This window comes from Pongo abelii, chromosome 15, assembly GCF_028885655.2.
Source record: "Pongo abelii isolate AG06213 chromosome 15, NHGRI_mPonAbe1-v2.0_pri, whole genome shotgun sequence".
Taxonomy (NCBI): Eukaryota; Metazoa; Chordata; class Mammalia; order Primates; family Hominidae; genus Pongo; species Pongo abelii.
In genome coordinates this window covers 96,977,326-97,001,844 of record NC_072000.2, presented here as the reverse complement: position 1 = coordinate 97,001,844, position 24,519 = coordinate 96,977,326, and the positions used below count along the sequence as shown (strand labels likewise).

General features: G+C 46.2%; 1 protein-coding gene across 1 annotated transcript in view; it reads right to left on the bottom strand.

The window, feature by feature from the left end:
• Positions 1 to 24,519, bottom strand: part of RIN3 (Ras and Rab interactor 3) — a 174,589-nt gene that overhangs the window by 65,053 nt on the left and 85,017 nt on the right. The window contains exon 4 of the mRNA XM_002825039.6: positions 8,263 to 8,335. Coding sequence (XP_002825085.4) covers positions 8,263 to 8,335 — 73 coding nt within the window. The remainder of the gene's footprint in view (positions 1 to 8,262; positions 8,336 to 24,519) is intronic.

The following is a 24,519-nucleotide window of genomic DNA, read 5'->3' as shown; positions in this document are numbered from 1 at the left end:
GGTATTGTGGTGGACACCTGCTGGACACTCTGCCAAGTAACTGGAGTGGTACTTGTGCTCTAATTCAATTGGCCATCCCTTTCACTCTGGCATTTCAACAACCAGAAAAAAAGAAACCACAACGCCGTAAAACAAGAGGGGCCCCTCAAGGATCTTTCGACTCTCATGTCTATCTAGATGCAGTTGGAGTCCCACAGGGGGTACCTGATAGTTTCAAAGCCCGAGACCCAGTAGCTGCAGGATTTGAATCATTACTTCCAATGGTAGCTATTAATAAAAATGTAGGTTGGATAAATTACATCTATTATAACCAGCAGCGATTTATTAATTACACTAGGGATGCTATCCAAGGAATAGCTGAACAATTAGGGCCTACTAGCCAAATGGCTTGGGAAAACAGAATGGCCCTAGATATGATATTAGCAGAAAAAGGTGGAGTTTGTGTTATGATAGGAACCCAATGCTGCACCTACATTCCCAACAATACAGCCCCTGATGGAACAATTACAAAAGCTTTACAAGGTCTTACCTCCTTATCAGATGAATTAGCCACAAATTCTGGGATAACTGACCCTTTCACAGGATGGTTAGGGAAATGGTTTGGTAAATGGAAAGGACTCATGGCCTCTATTGTTACCTCTCTCGCAATCGCAATAGCTGTGCTTATTCTTGTTGGATGCTGCATCATGCCCTGCATTCGTGGACTAGTCCAAAGACTTATAGAGACAGCTTTTAACAAAACCTTCCCTAGTTATTCCCAATCCTATAGTAACAAATTCTTCCCCGTGAATGAACACGAAATCCGAGTCATATTAGATAGGTTTAAAGCGCAACATGTATAAATTCAAGAGGAGGAAATTGTTGTTGACAACAAATAGTTCCTCTTCAAAGAGTTTCTGTTCCTGGTTCTTTGTTCTATTCTAAAAGGTAATCATATCCATTCATCTATCAGCCCTCCCTCTCTCTGCTGTGCCCAAACACCCCAAAATGTACTGTACCTGTCCTTCCTGTCAAAGGCCCACCCTTGCCTCCTTTGATGATGTCAACTGTAGCCAATCGGAATTAGCCTAGATTGTGCGGTCTGACCCCAGCCCACAGGGGGAAGACACAGGAACAGGGTCTGCGTTAGGGATAAGAAAATCCTGTTCTCCTTTTTTTTGCATGCTCCCCCTTGCCTTTGCCTTGCATGCAGAAAGCGCCCTTCTATAGAAGTAAATTGCCTTGCTGAGAAAACTTTTGCCTGAGTGCTGGGTTCACTTTGTGGCACCAAAAATTTGTTTCTAACAGAACAGGAAGCACGGGAAGGCATGGCCTTATCAAATTATAAGGATGCTAAAAGTCAGGGATTACACCCAGGTACCAAAGGAAAGCTCATAGCAGGCTCTGGAGGGAACACATGAAAAGTGGTGCCAGTGCCCACCTAAGGTCAGAGACATCTGACACACTAAGATTGGAGCCCACAGGAGGATGCTCTGGGGGATCCTGCAGACCTCAACCTCCCCAAAGGGGATGCTCTTGGCAGAGGTTCTGAGGTCTAGTACTAAGCCCTCCTTAGAATTTTCTCTTGCAGTTGCAATGGCTGCTTGGCCCCCAAATGGTTTAGAATCTGGAGTTTACTGTCTACTGGGAAAGTGGGATGGCGTTGCATGGATCCCACTTGTGCTGCTGTTCTAAGCAAGGTGTCTGGTTAATGTGTGATGCCCTCCTTTGGTACTGTTTGGCTCCAGCACTCTTTGGAGTCTGGGGAGGTCTGGCCTTTAACAACAAAACTGCCAAGGAGACTGCTTTACCCGAAATTTTGGTTCATAGCCTTCATTGGCTTATCTATTGGGGCAAAGCAAAACCAGTAAGCTTGTATTGATATCTCATGGTTAAGGTTCCAAGCTACTGGATTTTCATTTATACGTGTGTATACACGTCTAGATGTGTTTATTTGTATGTATACTCACTGTTATATGTTGTCTACCAAAACTGGCAGAGAGTCTAGCACCTTTTAAAGGGTCTGAATAGGAAACACTTGTTATCGAATTTTTCTAAGGGCAGCCACTATGAGACTTCAAAAGAACCTTGGTTTTTCACAATCTTTTATGAACATTTCCTTTCTATTGATCCCAGGTCCTTAGACAAAAACTCAATCAATTGTCAACCAGAAAATGTTTAATTTACCTATAGCCTGGAACACTGCTCCCCACCCCCACAGTTTTCAAGTTGTCCCACCTTTCTGAAACAAACCAATGTATTCATGTATTCCTTAATTGTATTTGACTGATGTCTCATGCCTCCCTAAAATCTATAAAACCAAGTTGCACCCCAATCACCTTGGACACATGTTCTCAGGACCTCCTGAGGGCTGGGTCATGGGCCATGGTCACTCATATTTGGTTCAGAATAAATCTCTTAAAATATTTTACAGAGTTTGACTCTTTTCATCGACAGTAAAACAAGAAGTATTGTAAAAAAAATGCATCAGAAGTTTGGTAATTCTTTTTTTTTTTTTTTTTTTTTTGAGACAGAGTCTCACTCTGTTGCCCAGGCTGGAGTGCAGTGGTGTGATCTTGGCTCACTGCAAGCTCCGCCTCCCGGGTTCACGCCATTCTCCTGCCTCAGCCTCCTGAGTAGCTGGGACGGGGTTTCACCATGTTAACCAGGATGGTCTCCATCTCCTGACCTGGTGATCCACCCGCCTTGATCTCCCAAAGTGCTGGGATTACAGTCATGAGCAACCGTACCCGGCCCAGCAATTCTTTTTTTAATATAGTTAAGCATGAAGCTGGATTTAGTGCAAAGCCAAATCTCACATACATGCTTGCGTTGCTTCACATTACGTTTACTGTTTTGCATGGATAGTGCTGGAGTACTTATTGGCCACGTGCCTAAAGTGAATTTCTTAATTGCACAGGCTGTATGAAAATATTGGTGAACTTAAGGATACTGAATTATGTGTCGGGATTAAAATATTCATTATGTGGGTTTTTGGGGGCCCTAGGTAACACTGTAGCCTCCAGGGTAAATTGAGTAGGAAAACTTAGGGTTGGTTTCCTGTTTATTTGTTTTTGGCTTCTAGTTTTCATTCACTTGCTGTTTATTCTCATCTGGCTTTGCTTGTGTATCCATATGTCTAACACTATGATTTTTTTTAGTTCCTAGTGGAAGGCTTTTATTTGATTCTGTGAATAGTTATTTTGTTTCCCATGTATTTCTAGCAAATCATCATTCATTCCATTTATCTGGAATTCCAAAGCTACCTTTGTCAGGCCCACAGGAATTAATGGAGCACACCAGCTTTCTACTTTCAAACTAACTTTTTGGATTTTAGGCTTCCTGATAATTTAAGTGTCTTGAGTATACTCTTGTAAATAGAATTTAAGTCATATTTCTCTCTCTCTACCTAACGTCTCCAAAATTTGTAAACTGTTTGTGAATATTCTTAATTCATGGCAATGTGTTTGTTTGCATGTGGTCAGGCAGGGTCGCTAGGGCCATTCAGGGAGAGAGAACCCAGAAACCTGGCATGCCAGCAAAAGGGTAAGAGTTTCTTACTAGTCAGTCTCCGGCTTCTTTCTCTCTGTGCAAACTGGTTAAATATAAAGGAAAAGTCACTGTTTGTCTCCTCTGAAAGTTTTACATTGATTGGTTTAATAATAATAAAAGCTTAAGTCAAATATTTTGTCAGAAAAGTGAAAAATGTAATGCCTTTTATTTAGTTCATGTGACTTGAGTAATCTTTGGGAAATACAGTTTTAAAGATTATTGGTAAAATACAAAGGTCTTCAAAATGTAAACATGTGGTCCAAATTATGTTCAAATATTGGGTTTGCTAAATGCTGGAAGGTCATAAGCTGCTTCTTTACCTTTTGAAAATTGTTTAACTTGCCTGCTTTCCAGCTAGGTAAGGCCTGGGGACATGCGGAGTCGGCCACGCTTCTAGCTATGCTGGAAATAGTCAAACTTTATCAGAACATAACTTACCAGGTTTTACTTTAAAATTCGCCACTATAACATGCAGTTAAGACTACTAGAGGCCGGGCGCGGTGGCTCACGCCTGTAATCCCAGCACTTTGGGAGGCCGAGGCGGGCAGATCACGAGGTCAGGAGATTGAGACCATCCTGGCTAACATGGTGAAACCCCGTCTCTACTAAAAATACAAAAAATTAGCCGAGTGTGGTGGCGGGCGCTCGTTAGTCCCAGCTGCTCGGGAGGCTGAGGCAGGAGAATGGCGTGAACCCGGGAGGCAGAGCTTGCAGTGAGCTGAGATTGTGCCACTGCACTCCAGCCTGGGCAACAGAGTGAGACTCTGTCTCAAAAAAAAAAAAAAAAAAAAAAAAAGACTACTAGAAACAGTTTTGCATACAAGGTGTATAAGAACAGCAGAATGTGTGTGTGTGTGTTTTTTGTAAAAGGTTATAAAAGGTTTTTACTTCTTTAAAATTTCTGAGTCATTTTGGCAAAATAAATAATTTATGGTACTCTGGAATTCCAAAATCAAACTTCAGTTTCAAAATTGTCTTTCCTAATGCCTGATTTTTTGGATGGATCAGAGGGCCCCTGAAAACATCCAGAAAGGAGGTAAACAGGATTATCTGACATGTTTAGGTACATGAGATTGCCAAAATGGTGTTCGATCTTCTTTAGGATATATTTTTGTGAATAATACTGTTACAAAATTGTATGGGATTTCTAAAATGTTAATGTCTAAGTATATGCTATCAATTATAATTATGATTATTATGCTAAGTTATTATAAACCACACAAAAAAACAAATTTTCTTGTCAGTGCTATGTACCTAATTTGGAAAAACAACTAGTATCCAAGATAATATAAGTCTAATGTCAATTAAGCATGGCCTCATGGAGAACCAGGATGGCCACCTTGTCCTTCCTGAGTCCTTAAAGCTTTTATTATTAAGAGTTCTGCGTTCCATGACTCAACATGGAAAAGATAAAATGGTCCAAATTGAATACATTGATGTAGTGACTTACAAATTACTGAAATTGTTTATAACCAATGTTTGATCCCATATTCCTGGGAAAACAATTAAAGCTTCAGGTACAATTGGTCACCTGGTAGGCCACTTAAACATTTTACAAAGGGATTTCATTCAATTGTTATTTTCACTGCATGTGTTCTGGTTGTATAAAAGCTTTCCCATGCAAGAGGGCTGATGTTATAACAGTAGATTATTACGCTATAGTGTATTTTCACCAGGTAAAAAAGCTTTTTATAGTTTAGATCTTCTGAGAACATCAGAGAAAGACTGTCCTTGCCATCCACATTGCAACAAAACTTCGGGACCTGGAACTTTGGGTTCATAATCTCAAAACTGTGAAGGGTCCCTCCATACTCTTGGAACTGTATACCCATTGGAACCCTCGGGGTAAGGCTAACCAGGGGGGTTTCTCCCCAGAAAAGGATGGCATCCTTGATGTGAACAGCTTTTCCCAAGTTCACAGATTAAGGCCTCCACTATCATGAAACTCTTATCTTTGAATATTTTTCCTTGCTTATGCCTCTGTGAACAATAGAAGTGGAAAAGGGGTCTGTTTTGTGCACTTATGGGGTGTACTTTTATTCGCGAAGGAGTTTGCAGCCAGTCTTATACATGAAGAACCTTATACTTTGATGGATAAAGGATAAAGGCCCAATGCAGGTTAAAAAAAAACTTCAATGGTACCTCATTATGGCTGCCTCATAATCAGTCAGAAACGAAACATTGGTTCATTCCTCTTAACCCACATCACGGGTTAAAGATATCATTGCCAGGAGGCCTTCACTCTTCTAGAAGGGCATAATTTATTAGGTCCTTTTTCCACGGTTTAAAGTAAAAGAAGCAATGATTAGCAATATATCCCTTATGACAGGCTCTACAGCAAATTCTACTGTAAAGGCTACGGTTACACAACAGACTTTAAATTTTCTTGTGAAAGTTATGATAGAATTGGCTGAACAAAGACATATTTGTGCAGCTGCTGGCACATGTGGCCTATGGAGAAATACATCAAATGAAGATTACAGAAATTCAGTGCTAGGGGATTAACAAAGAAACTGCTTAGTTAAGTCATTCTTTGGTCTCTTTGATTTTAGGAGGTTTGGCTTGTGAGGACCTTGGGTAAGAAGCATACTCCAATTTCTTACTATTATCCTCCCAATAGTCATAGTGATAGTCTCCCTGTTGGGCTGTATTCTCTCAAAGGTTTTAAGTGCTTGCATGCAGCCATCTCTAGAATGTCATATGGTTTCTCTCCAACTGGAATAACAGGAGCTGAAAGAAATATGCGACCATGAGGACACCGTAACCTATGAATGACGGGCTAAGTCAGACCAGAAACCCAAAATGATGGTAACAGAGAGTGGCACTAAGGCCCTAAGTTTTGGTCACGTTCTCACCTAAGTGAGACCAAAAAGGGGGAATTTTAAAATTTATTTATTTTGGTTTTTTTTTGAGACGGAGTTTTGCTCTTGTTGCCCATGCTGGGGTGCAATGGTACAATCTTGGTTCACTGCAACCTCTGCCTCCCAGGTTCAAGCAATTCTCCTGTTTCAGCCTCCTGAGTAGCTGGGATTACAGGTGCCCACCACTATGCCCAGCTAATTTTTGGTATTTTTAGTAGAGACGGGGTTTCACCATGTTGGCCAGGCTGGTCTCGAACTCCTGACCTCAAGTGATCCACCTGCCTCGGCCTACCAAAGTGCTGGGATAAGAGGTGTGGGTCACCGTGCCTGGCCAGGAATTTGTTAAACAAAATTCTGGGAGGCCGTTGTTTTGGACTAAGCTCATGCACTAGGCCCCAGCAAACCAAACCAAAATGGTGTCGTTTGTGCTAAGACTTTAAGGAAACACATAGATTTTAGAACAGACCAGGTTTTCTTCTTTTCTCCTGCAAATCTCTGTAACAAACATTCTTGACAGCACAGGTATCCACCCCCTGAAGTTCCCATTAAATCTTTTAACCAATTTCATTTCCTCTTGTGTAGAGACCATCAAGCTTCAGATGAACAGGCAACAAAGGTTCCAGCCATTTGCAGGTGAAGACACCAACCCTGGCCATCAAGAAGCTACCCTGCCTGCACTACACAGAGCAGGGTGAGAGTTCCTTGATCCCCAGTAGGTAGGGACTACACCCCAAGCCAGCATGAAGCAGTTACAGAAAAAAAAAGACCATTGGTCCCTCTGCCTCCTATAAAGATTTATGGGGATCACCTCTCTTAGGGAAGAGATGAGGCAGGAAAATAGGGTCTGGAGGCAGGGAACATAAGGCTGATTCACACTTCAGTTATAACAGGAAATATCCTCTCCATACAGTGTAGGCCAAGTAAAAGACTTTGTAACTTTACTTCATCCTCTTCATTTGCATAGGGTGTACCCCAAGTAACCAGTGGAATCCTCTAGAGGGTATTTAATATTCCCAAAATTCTGTAACGGTGCCCTTGAGGCCCTACGCTTGGGCCCACTCCCACACTGTGGAGTGTACTTTCATTTTCAATAAACCCCTTCATTCCTTCCTTGCTTTGTGCGTTTTGTCCAATTCTCTGTTCAAGACACCAAGAACCTGGATACCCTCCACCGGTGACATTATCAGCCTTACTTTTCCTGCCCATCTGGACTCAGGAGGGTCCTGGTAGGTGGGGAGCGGGTGCTCTAGGTTGAGCATGGTTTTCTTCAGAGGCAGCAGGGGTTGTGGGCCTGGAGCCCACTGCTGGACCCCAACACATACCACCCCATTTCTAACCAGCCCTTGTCAAGGTCCTGTGGCTTAAGTCATTGACTTATGGCACCAAAGTGTGTTTTTAAATTCTTACTGACCCAAAACCAGTTCTGAATAAACAGGCAGTTCTCAGGGTGGTTAGCAGATACCCGCTCCACCCAGCAGCTGCTTAGTAATCACAAGCTACCTCCCATGAAGGGGGATCAGCCCCTGTTGCTGCCCCTACAGGAAGTTTCTTCTAGAACCCCTGCAATGGGAGGCCTGGTCCACGCAGCACTCCAGGCTGTCCTTGAAGCTGATAACACAGGAAGCCGGGAGACAGGCAGTGAGCCAGACGGGCAGGTGTGGAAGGGAGGGGCTCTTATCAGATAGTGTGAGAAAGCCTCAGAGCCAACACATCCCCTGTGGTTCCCAGAGGGGCCTGTGCCCTCTCTCTGCATCCTCTGGGCCGCACTCCTCCCTCTGGGGCTTCCCTGTGAAGTCCTCTGCACCCACCCAGGGTTGCCTGTGATGTTTGCTGCAACCAGATAACCTCCTGCAGGGCCGGGTCTACTCACCTACTGACACAGTAGAATGCAATCAGTCTGAAGATGTCCTCAAACACAAGAGCCGAGCCTTCCAGGTACAATACTGGGGAGAGACAAGAAGGGCCCTGGGTGAGGTGAGTATCCTGCCAAGGAAATGGGGGAAAGAGGTGGCAGGGACGGGGTTGGGGGGCGTGTCTGCTGCACTCATTCTGGGTCCCATGCTGGGCTGCATGCGGCCTCCATACACATCAGCTGCCAGCTGGACGGTAGGTAAGTGAGAAATGGAATTCCTTGTCAATCCACTGAGATTTCAGGGGGGATTACCTATTTGTATTAGTCCATTTTCACGCTGCTGATAAAGACATACCCGGGCCGGGTACAGTGGCTCACGCTTGTAATCCCAGCACTTTGGGAGGCTGAGATGGGCGAATCACAAGGTCAGGAGTTCAAGACCAGCATGGCCAACATGGTGAAACCTGTCTCTACTAAGATACAAAAAATTAGCTGGCATGGTGGCAGGCACCTCTAATCCCAGCTACTTGGGAGGCTGAGGCAGGAGAATCACTTGAACCTGGGAGGCGGAGGTTGCAGAGAGCCGAGACCGCACCACAGCATTTAGCCTGGGCAACAGAGTGAAACTCTGTCTCAAAAAAAAAAAAAAAAAAAAGACATACCGGAGACTGGATAATTTATTAAAAAAAAAAAAAAAAAAAGAGGTTTAATGGACTCACGGTTCTACATGGCTGGTGAGGCCTCACAGTTATGGTGGAAGGCGAAAGGCACGTCTTAATGGTGGCAGACAGAGAATGACAGCCAAGCGAAAGGGGTTTCCCGTTATAAAGCCATCAGATCTCATGAGCCTTATTCACTACCAGGAGAACAGTATGGGGGAAACCGCCCCTGTGATTCAATTATCTCTCACCAGGTCCCTCCACAACTTGTGGGAATTATGGGAGCTATAATTCAAGATGAGATTTGGGTGAGGACACAGCCAAACCATATCACTATTAGGATAGCTGGTGTTAATATACACTCATCATTTTTGACAAAATAACACAGAAGGTTCTAGACTGTAAATGCAGAATTAAATATTTAATAGATCTCAGTCATCCCAAGCAACAATCTTAGAACTTGGCAATTCTGAGGCTCAGGAGAGGCCAGGAGGAAGGGTGTTGCCCAGTTCTGCCTCAGCATCCAGGAGGAACATGGGTCTGGGGCACTGAAGTGGGGCCACTGGCCTGTCACCCAGATCTCCAGGGCCTCTCAGAACCTAACCTGATTGGCTGCACAGCTCACCCAAGGGCGAGGGCTACCCTGATGTTTTACAGCTCTGGCAAGGAAGAGGGATCAAAGCATTTGTTCAAAATCCATGCCAAGGTGGATGGGGCTCCTCGGAGGGGCAGGGTGCCAGGATGCCACTGTCAGTGCCTGCAGCTGGGGCCAGACTGACCAGTGAAGAACACGGCACCATGCTCTGCCCTGCTTGGGAGAGCCAGGGCGAAGGGCCCAGAGAGGCTCAGCAGGTTGTTGGAGATCCCACTGTTCATCAGTGCCCCACAGGCACCTGCCCCACAACTCCTGACTCATCCTCACACTCAAATGGTCATGCTCCCTGCACGTGGGAGCCCCGCATGAGTGCTCTCTGGCTCCAGAGGGGCCAGGAAACACGTGCATGTCCCACTGTGGTCCTGGTCTCCCGAAGTTCTAGTTTCCATGTGATGGAGAGGGAAGGCAGGACCCGGCTTCCAGGTCTGGCTCTGAGCCTGGAATGGGCAATGAGGCCTAGAGTGCGCCCTTTCCCCCCTCAGTGCCTCTGTCCTTCCACCTGTAAAGGGAAAGGAGCTCTTCCCTAAAGCCACACGCACATAGGTGACATCAGTTTGCGGTCCTGTTTTCAAAGCCCAGGACAGGACTCCACAGCATTAGAGGTCTGTGAGATGCTTATAGTGATACGCAAACCAACATGTTGTGTTCGATTAGCTTCATTTTCATATTTGCCTTCTTTCTGCATATCAAACACTGTTCTTAACAGTTCACATAATTTAAAAAAATTGTATTTGTCTATGGCAAGGAGATCATGGTTTCCCACTGGGATAGAGACAAAATTTAAAAAGAGAATTTAAATAAAATATTAACTAGATGGTGGTACAGGAGGTATTTGGAGGATGCCTACAAATGACTTAAGTCTGAGAGACCCTAGCTGGTGGTGTTGGAATTCACAGGATGCCCCGGGCATCCCAGTGCCACCTAGTGCCTGCATCTGGTGCACTGCCGACTCCGTCCACAAGGGGCAGAACAGGCATGGCCAAGGGAGGCTGGGACCAAAAGACTTCCGGCAGCAGGGAGGGGAGACAGAGCTTCCATCTGTAAGATGGGAAGGGAAGGAAGGACCTTCCTCAGGAATGCCTGGAGTGGGTTAGTGGCAATGCACACAAAAAGCCCAGCCTACGTACCAGGCATACTCAACAATCAGCAGCTTTCCTCCCCACTGAGGCACGGCCTGATCTTTGCAGAACACAGATAAACTTTGAAGATGAAGTCAGTCATGACCCCTTCTGTGCCCCCTGGCACTTTACACAAAGCCCTGGACTCCCTTCCTGAAACAGCATCCTTACAAGGCTTTGGTATCTAGTCCACTTGTTGGGTTAGCTGCTAGTGCAGGAACTAGGGCTTATTCGCTTTGGCAGCCAGGACCCAACATGGTGCTAGACGCAGAGGCCCAATTACTGTTTTACTGTTAAAACCCCAGATTTGTAAAATCATAAGTAATGCTTAAGGCTCATGTTTGTTTCTTTGCAATTAAACTTCTCCCCTGGCCCCAGCCCCTGCCCTTTCTGCCACCTTTCCATTCCTGACTATGCAAACAGCATTCCTTCACACGAAGGCCACACACGGGGAGACCCTGCATGCTGGGCAGGGTTTGGTCCATCTTTGAGTCTCCCTTAGCATCCAGCACAGTGCATGGGAGACTGATGAATGTTTACTAAAAGTCTGTCTGGGAAAGACACCCTAGAGGGATAAAGGCCACAGGGGCATCATGGACAGGGTCTTGGACCTCTTACCATGTGGCTGATGGCCCTTCCCTCTAGGGCCCCAAAGGGACACCTTGGACTTGAGGAGGTCCCAACAAACAGCCTTGCACCTTTCTAGAACAAAGGTGAGTGCAGACTGGCACAAGACAAACAATCCTTTGTTCTGATGGGTGGTGGGCTTAGCTTCTAGACTGCCCCCTGTCCTGTACTGCACTGGCCGGGTGTCTTGCCTATGGGTTCCCAGGCCATACCACCTGCACGTGAGCATGTTCTGAGGTTGTTGCTTCTCTCTGTGCCTCAGTTTCTTCACCTATAAAACAGGTGATATGGTTTGGATCTGTGTCCCTACCCAAATCTCATGTGCAATTGTAATCCCCAGTGTTGGAGGTGGGGCCTTATGGGAGGTGACGGGATCATGAGGGTGGGTCCTTCATGAATGGTTTAGCACCACCCGCTTGGTGCTGTTCTCTGATAGAGTTCTCATGAGATTTGCTTGTTTAAAAGTGTGTGGCCCCTGCCCCCCACCTTGCTCTACTCCCACGATGTAAGACACCTTGTTCCCCCTTTCCCTTAAACTGCGATTGTAAGTTTCCTGAGGCCTCTTCAGAAGCTGAGCAGATACCAGCATCATGCTTCCTGTACGGCCTGCAGAACTATAGCCAATTAAACTTCTTTTCTTATAAATTACCCAGTCTCTTTCTTTATAGCAATGCAAGAACAGACAAACACAACAGGGGCAGTAAAGTACCCACCTGCTGAGGATTGACTTGTGTTCCTGCAAAAGATATGTGAATGTGATACATGTGAATACGTGTGAATCTCTAATACACGTGAATGTGACCTTATTTGGAAATAGCGTCTTTGTAGATGTAACAAAGCTGACCTCATACTGCATTAGAGTGGGCCCTAAATCCAATGGTTGGTGTCCTCACAAGAAGGCCATGTGACGGGCTGGGTGCGATGGCTCACACATGTCATCCAAGCACTTTGGGAGGCCGAGGCGGGTGGATCACCTGAGGTCAGGAGTTTGAGACCAGACTGGCCAACATGGTCAAACCTGTCTCTACTAGAAATAAAAAAAATTAGCCAGGAGTGGTAGCGGTTGCCTCGGGGGCTGAGGCATGAGAATCGCTTGAACCCGGGAGGCAGAGGTGAGATCGTGCCACTGCATTCCAGCCTGGGGGATAGAGTGAGACTCTGTCTCCAAAAAAAAAGAAGGTCATGTGAGGGCATGGGACACAGACCCAATAAGGGGAATGCCATGGGAAGCTGGAGATGGAGATTACAGTGATGCAAGGAATGCCAGCCAAGGAATGCCAAAGATTGGCAGCAACCACCGGAATCCAGGAGGGAGGCATGGAACAGATGCTTCTGCAGTCTCCAGAAGGAACCAAGCCTGTCCACACCTTGATTTCCGATTTCTGGCCTCCAGAACGGTGAGAGAATGAGTTTATGTTGTTCTAAGGCTCCCAGTTTGTGTAATTTGCAGTGGCAGCCATAAGAAGTGACTACACCACCTCATAAACATCACTGTGAGCATGAAATAAATTATGCCATGGGAGTGGCTTGGAACAGTGCCCGTGTGTTCAGTCAATGGGGATATTACTAAACTGTCATTTTACACATGCAAGGCAATGTGGTGTGAGGCAGGGGTGCAGGGAAAGGGTTTTGCAGACCCACTGGGTCTCATTTCCTATCACTCCTCAACAGAAATCCTGTCTTTTGGCTGGGCATTTTCTTCCCTCTCTCCTGTTCCTACAGTCCTCACCCCCACCTCCTTGCCTCTGCTCATGCTGTTTGTCCTGCGCAGAGAATCCCTGCACCTCCAGAGTCCAGCTCTAGATCCACCTTCTACACCAAAGCCTTTGTTTCCCAGGGATTCCACCCTCTCCCATCAGAAAGCCACACACAGGGTGCGTTGCCCAAAATGCCCATCAGGGAAATGCTGCCCGTGTGTTTTACTGTGAGTGAGAGGCAGGGGCTCTTGGACTACAGCCGGGGCAGGAACAGGTCTCACTTTTCCCTGTCCCCTGCCCTGAGCCCAACACCATGCCTGCCACACAGTGAGAACCCATAAAGAACAGTCAGGCGAAAGGGGCCTTCAGGTGTTAAGATCCAGAATGGGCCAAATAAACAGAGACAGAAAGGATATTAGCGGTTGCTTAGGGCTGGGGGTAGGGGGAGATAGGGGGATGCTAGCTAAACGGTATGGGTTTCATTCATTCTTTCTTTTTTTCTTTCTTTTTATAATGGTAAACTATAAATAACACACAATTTAGCATTTTAACCATTTTTAAGTGTACAGTTCAGTGGCATTGAGTACATTCACGCTGTTATGCAACACAAGGTTTCTTTTTTGAGGTGATGAAATGTTCTTAATTGACTGTGATGATGGTTGCACAACTCTGTGATACACTAAAAGCCATTGAATTGTATACTTTAAATTGCTGGATTGTATGATATTTAATACTTAAAATTTTTTTTTTCTGCCAGCACCTTGATCTTGGAAGATATTGAATATATTAAATAAACACATCTGAATAAAGCTGTTATCTAGTAGAAAGATATTGATACATTAAATAAACACATCTGAATAAAGCTGTTATTAAAACCAGAAACACACACACACACACACACACACACACACACACACACACAGACTGAATTTCACTTCCTGCATTCTGTTTTCCTGCGATTTTTTATAATGAGCATATACAACTTCTGTAAGCGGAGACAGTCAAGATTTTTCTCTAAAACCCATTGGTTTCCAGTGTCCTCTCAGCTCACGCTGCTTTCAGTAGCAGATCAAAACCCTACTAGTACAGCTGAAAAGCCCCCGTGCCACCTACTGCCCAGGAGACCACATCACCCATGAACCTGCCAAGACAGCTCTGATAGAGCCTCAGGCCGTCCAGCACCCGCTTCTGCCCTGGGCAGGGAGCCGGCCAGCCTGCTCCTCCCAACAAAATTGCCAGCTCCAGCAGTTCCTGAGACTTGTCACACTGAGTACATTCTCCCATATCCCTTAGCAAAAGTCTCAGAGGAAACATACCAGACCCTGTCCAAACCGTCTCAAGAGGTGAGGTGTGAGAACAGGCACCAGGCAGCCGAACCCAGTGCACTCTGAGGTGACAGCAGGTGACAACAATCAGACTCTGCCCCGGCTCAGAAGAAAAGAAGCCTTTCACCAGTGACTCACCCTCAAGGCTGGGTCAGGGGCAGGTAGAGATGCTGGGTACATACATGCCAGCCCAGCCCCTGGCACTCACAATCTCAACACCAAAATGGAACATCCATGAAGAACTGAAAGCGATTAGGTGTTTTTGTTTTTAAAGAGGTTCAGTTTTTCAGGAATGGAAAAACTATATATCACATGTTCTTACTTATAAGTGGGAGCTAAACTATAAGGACGCAAAGGCATAAGAGTGATAGAACGGACTTTGGGGAGTTGGGTGGGAAAGTTGCATGTGGGGTGAGGGATAAAAGACTACATGTTGAGTAGAGTGTACACTGCTCAGGTGATAGGTGCACCAAAATCTCAGAAATCATCACTAAAGAGCTTATCCACGTAAACAAAACCCACTTGTACCCCCAAATTAAAATAAATAAATTTTTTAAATGCAAGTTTTTTGTATAATTTAATAAACAACTTTAAAAATGCTAAGAAAGAGAGGCTGGGCACGGTGGCTTACGCCTGTAATCCCAGCACTTTGGGAGGCTGAGGCAAGAAGATCAGTTGAGGTCAGGAGTTCGAGACCAGCCTGGCCAGCATGGTGAAACCCCGTCTCTATCAAAAATACAAAAATTAGCTGGGCATTGTGGCAGGTGCCTGTAATCCCAGCTACTCAAGAGGCTGAGGCAGGAGGATCATTTGAACCCAGGAGACAGAGGTTGTAGTGAGCCAAGATCGTGCCACTGCACTCCAGCCTGGGCAACAGAGCGAGACTCTATCTCAAAAAAAAAAAAATGCTAAAAAAGAGAGAGAGAAATTCAGTTTTATCATTCAGCAATGCAAATGAACTGTCAAGAGCAGAGACTGTGTGTGCATCTTCTGTTTTGCACAGAACCCCCAGCATATACCATGGTGGTTGGTACACTGCCAGTTCTCAAACATTTATTTAATTGCATTAATAAAATAAATAACTGTATTCGTAAAATGGTTTATTTTGGAATGCTTATAGATTCACAAGAAGTTGCAAATAAATGAATAGGGAAGTCCTGTGTACCCTTCACCCAGTTCCCCCCAGTGGTAACATCGGTCATAATGAGAGCACAATGTCAAAACCCGGAAATTGACCTCAATGCAATCCCCAGACGCCATTCAGATGTCAGCACTTTTATATGCACTCATTTGTGTGCATGTGTGTTTGTATAGTATTAGGCAATTTTATCACATAGGTAGCTTTGCACAGTCACCACAATCAAGATATTTAGTTCATCCAACACCATAGAGCTCCCTTGTGCTACCCCTTCATAGCCACATCTACCCCCTCCCCATCACTAGCCCTGACAACTAATCTGTTCCAGTCTCTATGATCACATTATTTCACAAACGTCATATAAGTTGAATCACAAAGTATATATCTTTTGAAGACTGGCTTTTTTCAGTGTAACTTCCTTGAGGTTCATCCAAGTTGTTCCGTGAATGAACAGTTCATTGCCTTTTATTGCTGAGTAATATACTGCAGCACGGATGTACCATGGGTTTGTTTAGCCATTCATCCACTGAAGGACATCTGGATGGTTTCCAGTTTTTAGTTACTATGCATGAAACTGCTGTAAACATTGGCATATAAGTTTCTGTGTGAAAAATGTGTTTTCATTTCTCTGGGATATATGCCCAAGAGTGAAATTGCTGGGTCATGTGGTAAGGCCATCTGTAGTTTCCTATCCTTTTTTGGGGAAGGAGTCTCACTCTGTTGCCCAGGCTGGAGTGCAGTAGTGCCATCACGGCTCACTGCAACCTCAACCTCCCAGGCTCAAGTGATCCTCAGCCTCCCAAGTACCTGGGATCACAGGCATGCACCACCACACCCAGCTAATTTTTAAATTTTTTGTACAGATGGGTAACTCCTAGCCTTAAGCAATCCTCCTATCTTGGTCTCCCAAAACGCTGGAATTACCGGCATGAGCTGCCATGTCCAGCCTCTAGTTTTCAAAGGAACTGCCAAACTCCTTTCCAGAGAGGCCACGCTGTTTGACATTCCCACCAATGCAGGGGTGATTCAGTTTCTTCCCATCCTCACCAGCCTTTAGTGTTATCCCTACTTTTTATTTTAACCATTCCAATAGGCGAAGAATGATCTCATTGTGGTTTTAATTTGCATTTCTCAAATAATTAATGATGTTGAACATCCTTTTGTGTGATTGTTTGCCATCTGTGTATCCTGTTTGGTGAAATGTCTGTTCATGTGTTTTGCCCATTTTCTAATTGAATATTTTTCTTTATGGCTGAATAATATTCTACTGTATGGATATATCACATTGTATTTTTCCACTCATCAGTTGATGGACATTTGGATAGTGTCCACATTTTGGCTACTACAAGTAATGCTGCTGTGAACATTTGTGTACAAGTTTTTGTGTGGATATGTTTTCACTTCTCTTGGGTATATACCTAGAAGTGGAATTGCTCAGTCATATGGCAATTCTGTATGTTTAAGAAACTGTCAAACTGTTTTCCAAAGTGATAGCACCATTTTATATTCCCACTAGCAATGTATGAGGATTCTAATTTCTCCATACCCTTGTCAACACTTGTTATTGTCCATCTTTTTTATGATAGTCACCCTAGTGGGTGTGAAGTATATCTCATGGCGGTTTTTTGATTTGCATGTCTGATGATTAGTGCTGTTGAGAGTCTTTTCATGTGTTTATTGGTTATTTCCATATATTCTTGGCAAAAGTGTCTACTCGGATCCTTTGCCCATTTTTGATTGGGTTACTTGTCTTTATTTATTTATTTATTTTTTGAGACAGGGTCTTGCTCTTTTACCCACACTAGAATGCAGTGGTGCGATCATGGCTCACTGTAGCCTGAACATCCTGGGTTTAAGCAATCCTCTCAGCTAAGCCTCCCAAGTAGCTGGGACTACAGGCATGCACCACCATGCCCAGCTAATTTTTGTTGTTGTTGTTGTTGTAGATATGGGGTCTCAGTATGTTGCCCAGGCTGGTCTTGAACTCCTGGGCTCAAGCAATCCTTCCACCTTGTCTTCACAAAGTGTTGGGATTACAGGTATGAGCCATTGCACCTGGCAGAGAGTTCTTTACATATTCTAGATGCACATTTTTTGTCAGATATGTGATTTGCAAATGCTTTCTCCCATTCTGTAGTTTGTCTTTTTGTCCTCCTTTTTTTTTTTTTTTTTTTTTTTTTGAGACTGGCTCTGGGGTTCCCTCTGCTGCCCAGGCTGGTCCTGAACTCTAGAGCTCAATGGATGCTTTCACTGCAGCCTCCCAAGTAGCTGATATTACAGGTGCATGCCACTGCATCTGGCCTTGTCTTTTCATCCTCTTAACAGGGTCTTTCCAATATTTAAGAATAAAACAGTGCTGTCCAAGCTTGTCTGGAAAATAGTAGGCACATAATGGGTGTTATATAAATGATTCAATAGGGCCATTCCCAATCTGCTTTAATTAACTAATGGTCAATTCTTCTCTCTATTGATATCATTAATGAATTGTGGGCCTTTAACCAGTTATCATTCTTATCTAGGCCAAAGTCCTCTCTGTAATTTTATTGATACTATTATTTCCCTTCGTAGATGCTTTCTTCACAGATGGTGCAAAGGTAAATTTCAGATATGCCCAGTTTTAATTACTACAAGTTCCCAGCGATTGAGACTAATGTATTCAACAAATGAAAACTTGTCCTTCATCACACTGACTCTAGAGAAGGAATGCCTATTGACACATGCCTTCATTACAGTCTCATTTATCTTTGCTAACAAATGAAGTGTGAGCGTTTGTTAATCCAAGCCCGATCCTTGCTTTGAGAAGGAACAGATCATGATATGAAAGCATGGAACGAGGATGTACCTTGCCAAGGATCATTATTTTTGAAATAGACACATAACTGTGAAACACAAACCCAATCTTTCATTTTAGCAGACAGCTTTGTTAACCCCAGAGATCCCACTTCTAACACATTTCGATCAACAATAGGAGTTGTTAATAAATTTCCCAGTTCTGACCCCCATTTGAAGGTCTTGGTCAGAGTTTCTCTTTGGCTAGGACATTTTTCATTATGTATTTACTCAACAACAAGGACTTATTGTGCTTACAGTATGTAGAAATAAAGAGTAAATGGGGTGGGAGTGGTGGCTCACGCCTATAATCCTAGCATTTGGGAGGCCGAGGTGGGCGGATCCCTTGAACTCAGGTGTTTGAGAGCAGCCTGGGCAACATGGTGAAACACCATCTCTACCAAAAATACAAAAACTAGCCAGCCATGGTGGCTCACATCTGCAGTCCCAGCTACCTTGGGAGGCTAAGGCAGGAGGATTGTTTGAGCCTAGGAGGTGGAAGTTGCAATGAGGTCCAGCCTGGGCGACAGAGGGAGACTCCCTCCAACTCAAAAAAAAAAAAAAAAAAAAAAAAAAAAAGGAAGGAAAATGGATAAGGAAATTGACAGGAAGCCTCACAGTTAGAAGGGTAACAGGGAACCTGCCGGTGTATGAGCCCTGGGACCTACCTGTAATTCTTTCTTGGTGGGGAGGGGTGGGTAGAGATTCAAAAACAATCAGTTCATTCTCTTTTGATGACTGAATATTTGGTTGGTAGGGTGAGAGAGATGTTGATTGATTTTATAAGGAAAATCTTGCATGCAGAAGGCCTCAATATGCATGCTTATGGAATGAGCACTGGATGGATTACAATGGAGAGATTAGGATTGCCCCAGGAGGAAACTGTCATCTGGGGACACAAGGAAGGCTTGGATACCACCCCTACAGGAGACGGGAGTTTCTGACTTTTCAGAGGGCTCAATGCTTGGAGAAAAAAATGCCCTCACACCTGGCTAGGAGGGGACCTTTGGGTGGACCCTGGAAGTGGCTTTCACCCCAGGTCCTTATGTAACACTACTGAGCCAACCTACTCCGAATCCTCCTATTACCCAGATGTGTTAGAGAATTCAATCCTAATGGATTCTGATCCTCTTTCCCAAAAGGGGCACTAGATCACTGAGCTGGGTCCCTGACAGGAAAGGCCAGGGGTGCAGACCCTGAGGATAAAAAGTCAAAGTGACAAGGGGCTGGGGACTGGTTCCCAGCTGGGGAGTGGGAGGGAGGGGGCGCCTGCAGGGCCCCATGGGCTGGGGATGGGGAAGTGAGGCCCTTCAGGGCCATGCCCACTCTTCCATGGACCCCCACCCACCTTGGCCAGCCTGTGGGCCATCCTGCAGGCCTCTGCAAGGGGCAGGCTCCTTCCCCATTTTGAAGGACACAGTTGCATTTTGGCCAGGGTCCACGGCTGCCCAGCAACACCGCAGTTGCCATGGGAACCACCACTTGGCCAGTTCGTGGCTGAGGTGGAGAAAGGAATGTTTGCTACCATCACAGGGCTTACTATCCAAAGGCACAATTTTCTGAAACAGATGGAAATTGCTTTGTGTTACCAGGGGTAGAAGTGGGGAAGACAGCAATTTCTTTGGAGTCCCGGGGACCCGCTGGTTCCAGGCCCAGCCCTGGCACCCACTAGCTTTGAGGTGATGCTGGAGAACCACCCTTTCCTGCCTGAGGAAAGGGCGCCGCTAGACCAGGGCTGCCAGCACTGCTGGTACCAGCAAAGGGTAGAAGCTGCCAAAAGTGAGAAGAGCAAACAACCCCATGCCAGCCTGAGTGGCTCCTGTGTTCTCTGAGATTCGCTACCATGTAAGGATTGCAACATGGCATGGGCAAGCTCTTGTTTTTGCTCCAGGCAGAGCCCAAACCTGGACAGCACAGACCGGGCACAGGCCCCTGGGTCCACCAACCACATACCATGAGACTCTGAGACGCTTTCTCTAAGGGCCAGGTGAGGAGAAGAGTAACTGAGCCCCTCCCACACCCTCTGGGTCGTTGCGCAAAGGCTGAAGGCCTCCCCGACAGAGGCTCTGAGTGCAAGACAGCAGCTGCTCCACAAAAGACAGTACAGAGATCTCCAAGACCTGGGCAGGGGGCTGAAGGGTGGGGAGGGCAAAGGGTGAGTTAGGGTTCAGGGAGCTGGAAGAGGATGCCGATTGGGAAAATGTGCTGAAAAAAAGCATCCTTTCTCTTTCGCTGGCTGTTACTGATGATCTGGGGTGGCACCTTTGCCTCTGGAGCTGGCCCTGGAGTTTGTATGTTTCCAGCCTGCCTGAGTCTCCCTCTGTAAGGCTCCAACACCTGTCCAGTCCGCAGCTCTCAGTGTAAGATCATCCCTCCTTAGCCCTGGTCTCCACCCACCAAGGCCCTGGGCCGAGTGCAATGCAGGCTTGCAGTGCAGAGTAGGGCATAGTGAGTTTACCTGAGTTGGCCTTTGGCTGGAGGCCAGTGGGAAAGGGATGGGGAGCAATCAGCAGCCATGGTCAAGCAAGGCCGCTTCCAAATGCCCCAGGTTGCAGCCCTGGACAGGGAACCACTGAAAGCCAGAACGGAAGGGTTCTAAGGGATAGCTCTGCACCCTCCCCATGGAGAAAATGGGGAAACTGAGGTCCAGAGGTGGCACATCATCAGCTTGAGAGAGGGGATCAGCCCGAGTGCTTTCCAGAGTTGGATTCTAGAGCTCTCTGGAATCCAGATTCTGATTCAATGGCAACCATCATTGTTTGCCTCCTTCTCCCAAATTCCCAGCACTGGGCTTTGCATACATTCGAGCCTCCTGAGGAGTCACGGAGGGTTACAGTTTCAAAGTTTTAATAATAATAATAATAATGTCATCTTCCATTTAATAAGTGCTCACTGTGCCAGGCTCTGTACTTCTAATCAAAATGACAACTCCATTATCTACCTTTAATAGGTGAGGAAACTGAGGCTCAGGAAGGCTAAGTGACTGGCCCAAGGCTGTGGCCAAGTTGTGACCGTGGCCCGCCAGCCAGTATAGCAGGTGCCTTTTGTTGAGAGAGGAGGTGCAGGCCAGAGGGAGGGTGTCCCAGTGCCTCCTATAGGAATGCAATCGGCGTGTCCCTGCCTGTCGGCAGCGATGCCTTTCCTGTGGGCCACCATCTCCCCTGTCATCGGGCAGTCCCCAGGTGATCCCTTGGTGAGGGCTTCTTGGGCAGAACTTCTGGCCTCTCCCACTGGCCCGAGCACTGGGCACACAGCCGACTTTACAGGTGATTACAGCACATCATGATTTATTTACAGGCCCAGCTCTGGCCCAGGATGAAGCTTCCAGAGAAAGCAGAGCTCAGATCTCATTTCTTTTAACCATCCTGGGTCCAGGACCTTGCCTGGACCATCTCGCATGCTTCACGGGGCTTGTCGTTGCTGCAAGCAGCATGTCACGCTGAGGCGACTCCCCATTACATTGTTCATGCTGTAATAAAAGATTCCTTTTCTTGGAAGCTGCTCTTCCGTATTGAGCAAGTGCGTAGATGAGGCTTTTTAAAAGTCTGAGAAAACGAATACAGTGCAAGCATACAAACTGTCACAATGAAGCCAGGACTTTGTCTGGGAGCTATTTATAGGTTCAGATGCCAAAACAGAAGGGGAGACATTGGACAGATTTGCAAATTGCCAAGTGTCAGGGAAGGCTAAATAAAGAGAAACCAGGCTGGAGAGATTTTTAGGGGAAGGGGAGGTGGAAGGAGTCAGGGGAGATGCTGGGTAAAGGTGCCACCCTGGAAAGAGGTGCATGTCGGGGAAAGCAATCCCACCTGCTCCCTCCTCACGCCACAGGGCTAGGGAGATGTCTTTGACTGGACCCATTGAGAAAAAACACTTTGTTCTCTCTGGGAGCAGACGGGACGGGGGGAAGGGAGGTGGGTAACACATTGGTAGTGACACAACAGCCCTGAGTGCCACAGAAGGACCTCCGAGAATGTCCAGAAAATACCAGCTTCAACATTAGAATCTTACAAAGTTCACCATCTCCCCTGCAAGTTTGGGACCTTTGATCTGAGGTCTTGGAGAAAGTGACCACCACTGTGAGACCCAGAGAAGCTCAGTAGCTCACTGGAGGTCACAGAGCTAGGAAGTGGCGAGGCTAGGACGTGGCCTTGGGTGGGTCTGACTCTGCAGTCCGTGCCCTCACCCACCACATGGGGTTGGTGCGGCTCTAGACCCAAGAGAAAGAGAATGTGAGCCACGTGTGCAATATCAATTTTCTCATAGCCACATTACAAATAGTAAAGAGAAACGGCTAAAATTAATCCCAATACTATATTTTATTTAACCCAATATATCCAAAATATTGTCATTTGAAGATACCATAAATATATTAAAAATTACTAATAGGACATTTCACATTTTTTCATATTAAGTGCTCAAAGTCCAGTGTGTATATTACACTCACAGCTCATCTCAATATATTCGAGCCACATCTCAGGTGCTCACTAGCCTCATGTGGCCCCTGGCTACCATATTGGGTGGCACAGCCCTAGAGCCGTGGTTCTCAACCAGGAGCAAACTGATCCCCCAGGGGGACATTTGGTGATATGTAAAGATACTTTTGATGGTTACAACTCGGAGGGTGATGCTACTGGCATCTAGTGGACAGAGGCCAGGGATGCTGCTAACATTCTCCAATGCCCAAGACAGTCCACACAACAAAGAATGACCCAGCTCCAAATGCCAACAGTGCCGTGTTTCAGACACCCTGCTCTAGAGAGAGAACCAGTTTGTGCTCGAGTGAACTGGCAGGAGACCAGGAGTGCCATGGACGCCAACACCTAGCATGCTGCCCGGCACATAGTGGGTACCCGAAATCAGTGCTTGGAACTGAATTCAATGGAAGACAGCAAGGCCCATGACTCAGTCTCAGAGGAATCAGGCTCCATCCTCTTCACCAGCAGTGCAGACACCAAGAGCCAGGAAATGAGTTGTGAAATCAAGAACAAGGGATCAGTCTCAGTGCAACTGATAGTTCACTTGCTTCGAGATGCTACTGATCCATGCTTGTAAATATCCAGCCTGCTGGGGTCAGGGTGCAGCTTTCTTCCCACTCCCCTTAGGCATCGTGGGGCAGCCCCAGCCCTTGGGACAGGGAGGCCTGCAGCTCGGGGGAGCAGTCAAAGAGGGTGCGTGTTAGGGCACTAGATTGTGCCCTAACTGCATCCCACAACTACATCCCCATCTAACTGTGAGGCTTCCTCTCAATTTCCTTATTCATTTTCCTCTTTATCATGTGCCCACACTGCATCCTTCAGCTCAGCCCATTGCTAAGAAAGCTGACACTGATCTGCATTTTCCTCACCTTTGTCTATTTCCTCACTGGTTCTGAGCGCAGGTGGTGAAACAAGGGGTGTTATTTAGAGCACTGCTCCTATCCCTAAATCCACCACAGGCATAGAACTGGAGGGTCTCTGAATCACTATAAATGCCCCAGGTCAGCGATGGCGACATCACTATGGCTGCAAAGAGAAGCCTCTCAGTTGGCACGGGGACGTTCCTTGTGACTGCCCGGGGTCAGGGCTCAAAGCTCCCAGGCAATTATATCCACAGAGTCATAGATTTCTCTAGCTGGTCATCTAACTCAAATCCCATTTTAGCGACAAGATGGGAGTTGTACAGCCCCGTAGGAACAGAGTAGCCTTGTCTCTAAGAACAGAGGTGGAAACAGGTCTCTTCAGTCCAAAGGTCAAGAACACAATGGAAGGATGTGGTGTAGTTTAGCATTTCACTGCTCCAGCTGCCCTTGTGCTGGTGACGCTCAAATCTCTACCTTGCACTCTTCCTTCCCTCCAGAGACCCAGACCCAGGGGTCCATTTGATCTTCCTTGTCAAGTATTTGCTGAGCACCCACTCCATCACAGGCACCAGGGGGATGCTCTCTTTCTCCCAGGCACTGACGCTCACTGTGTCCCTTGCTGTTACCCTCTAACTGCTCTTCCCTGGGCCTGGGGTGATGCTGTCCCACAGTCCCTGACACCAGGTACCCCTGAGGCACCACTGGCTCCTCTTCCTTCATCATGCCATTTCTGTCAACCAGGCCCAAGAGTCCTCCTCCTAAATATGTCTGGGGCATGTCCCCTCCCCTCCATGCCTGCCATAACTGCCTGGTCTGGCCCCACCATGCTGTCACCAGACTGCTGCCATGGAGCTTCCTCTTGTCTTCATCCTCGGCAACCTCCCCT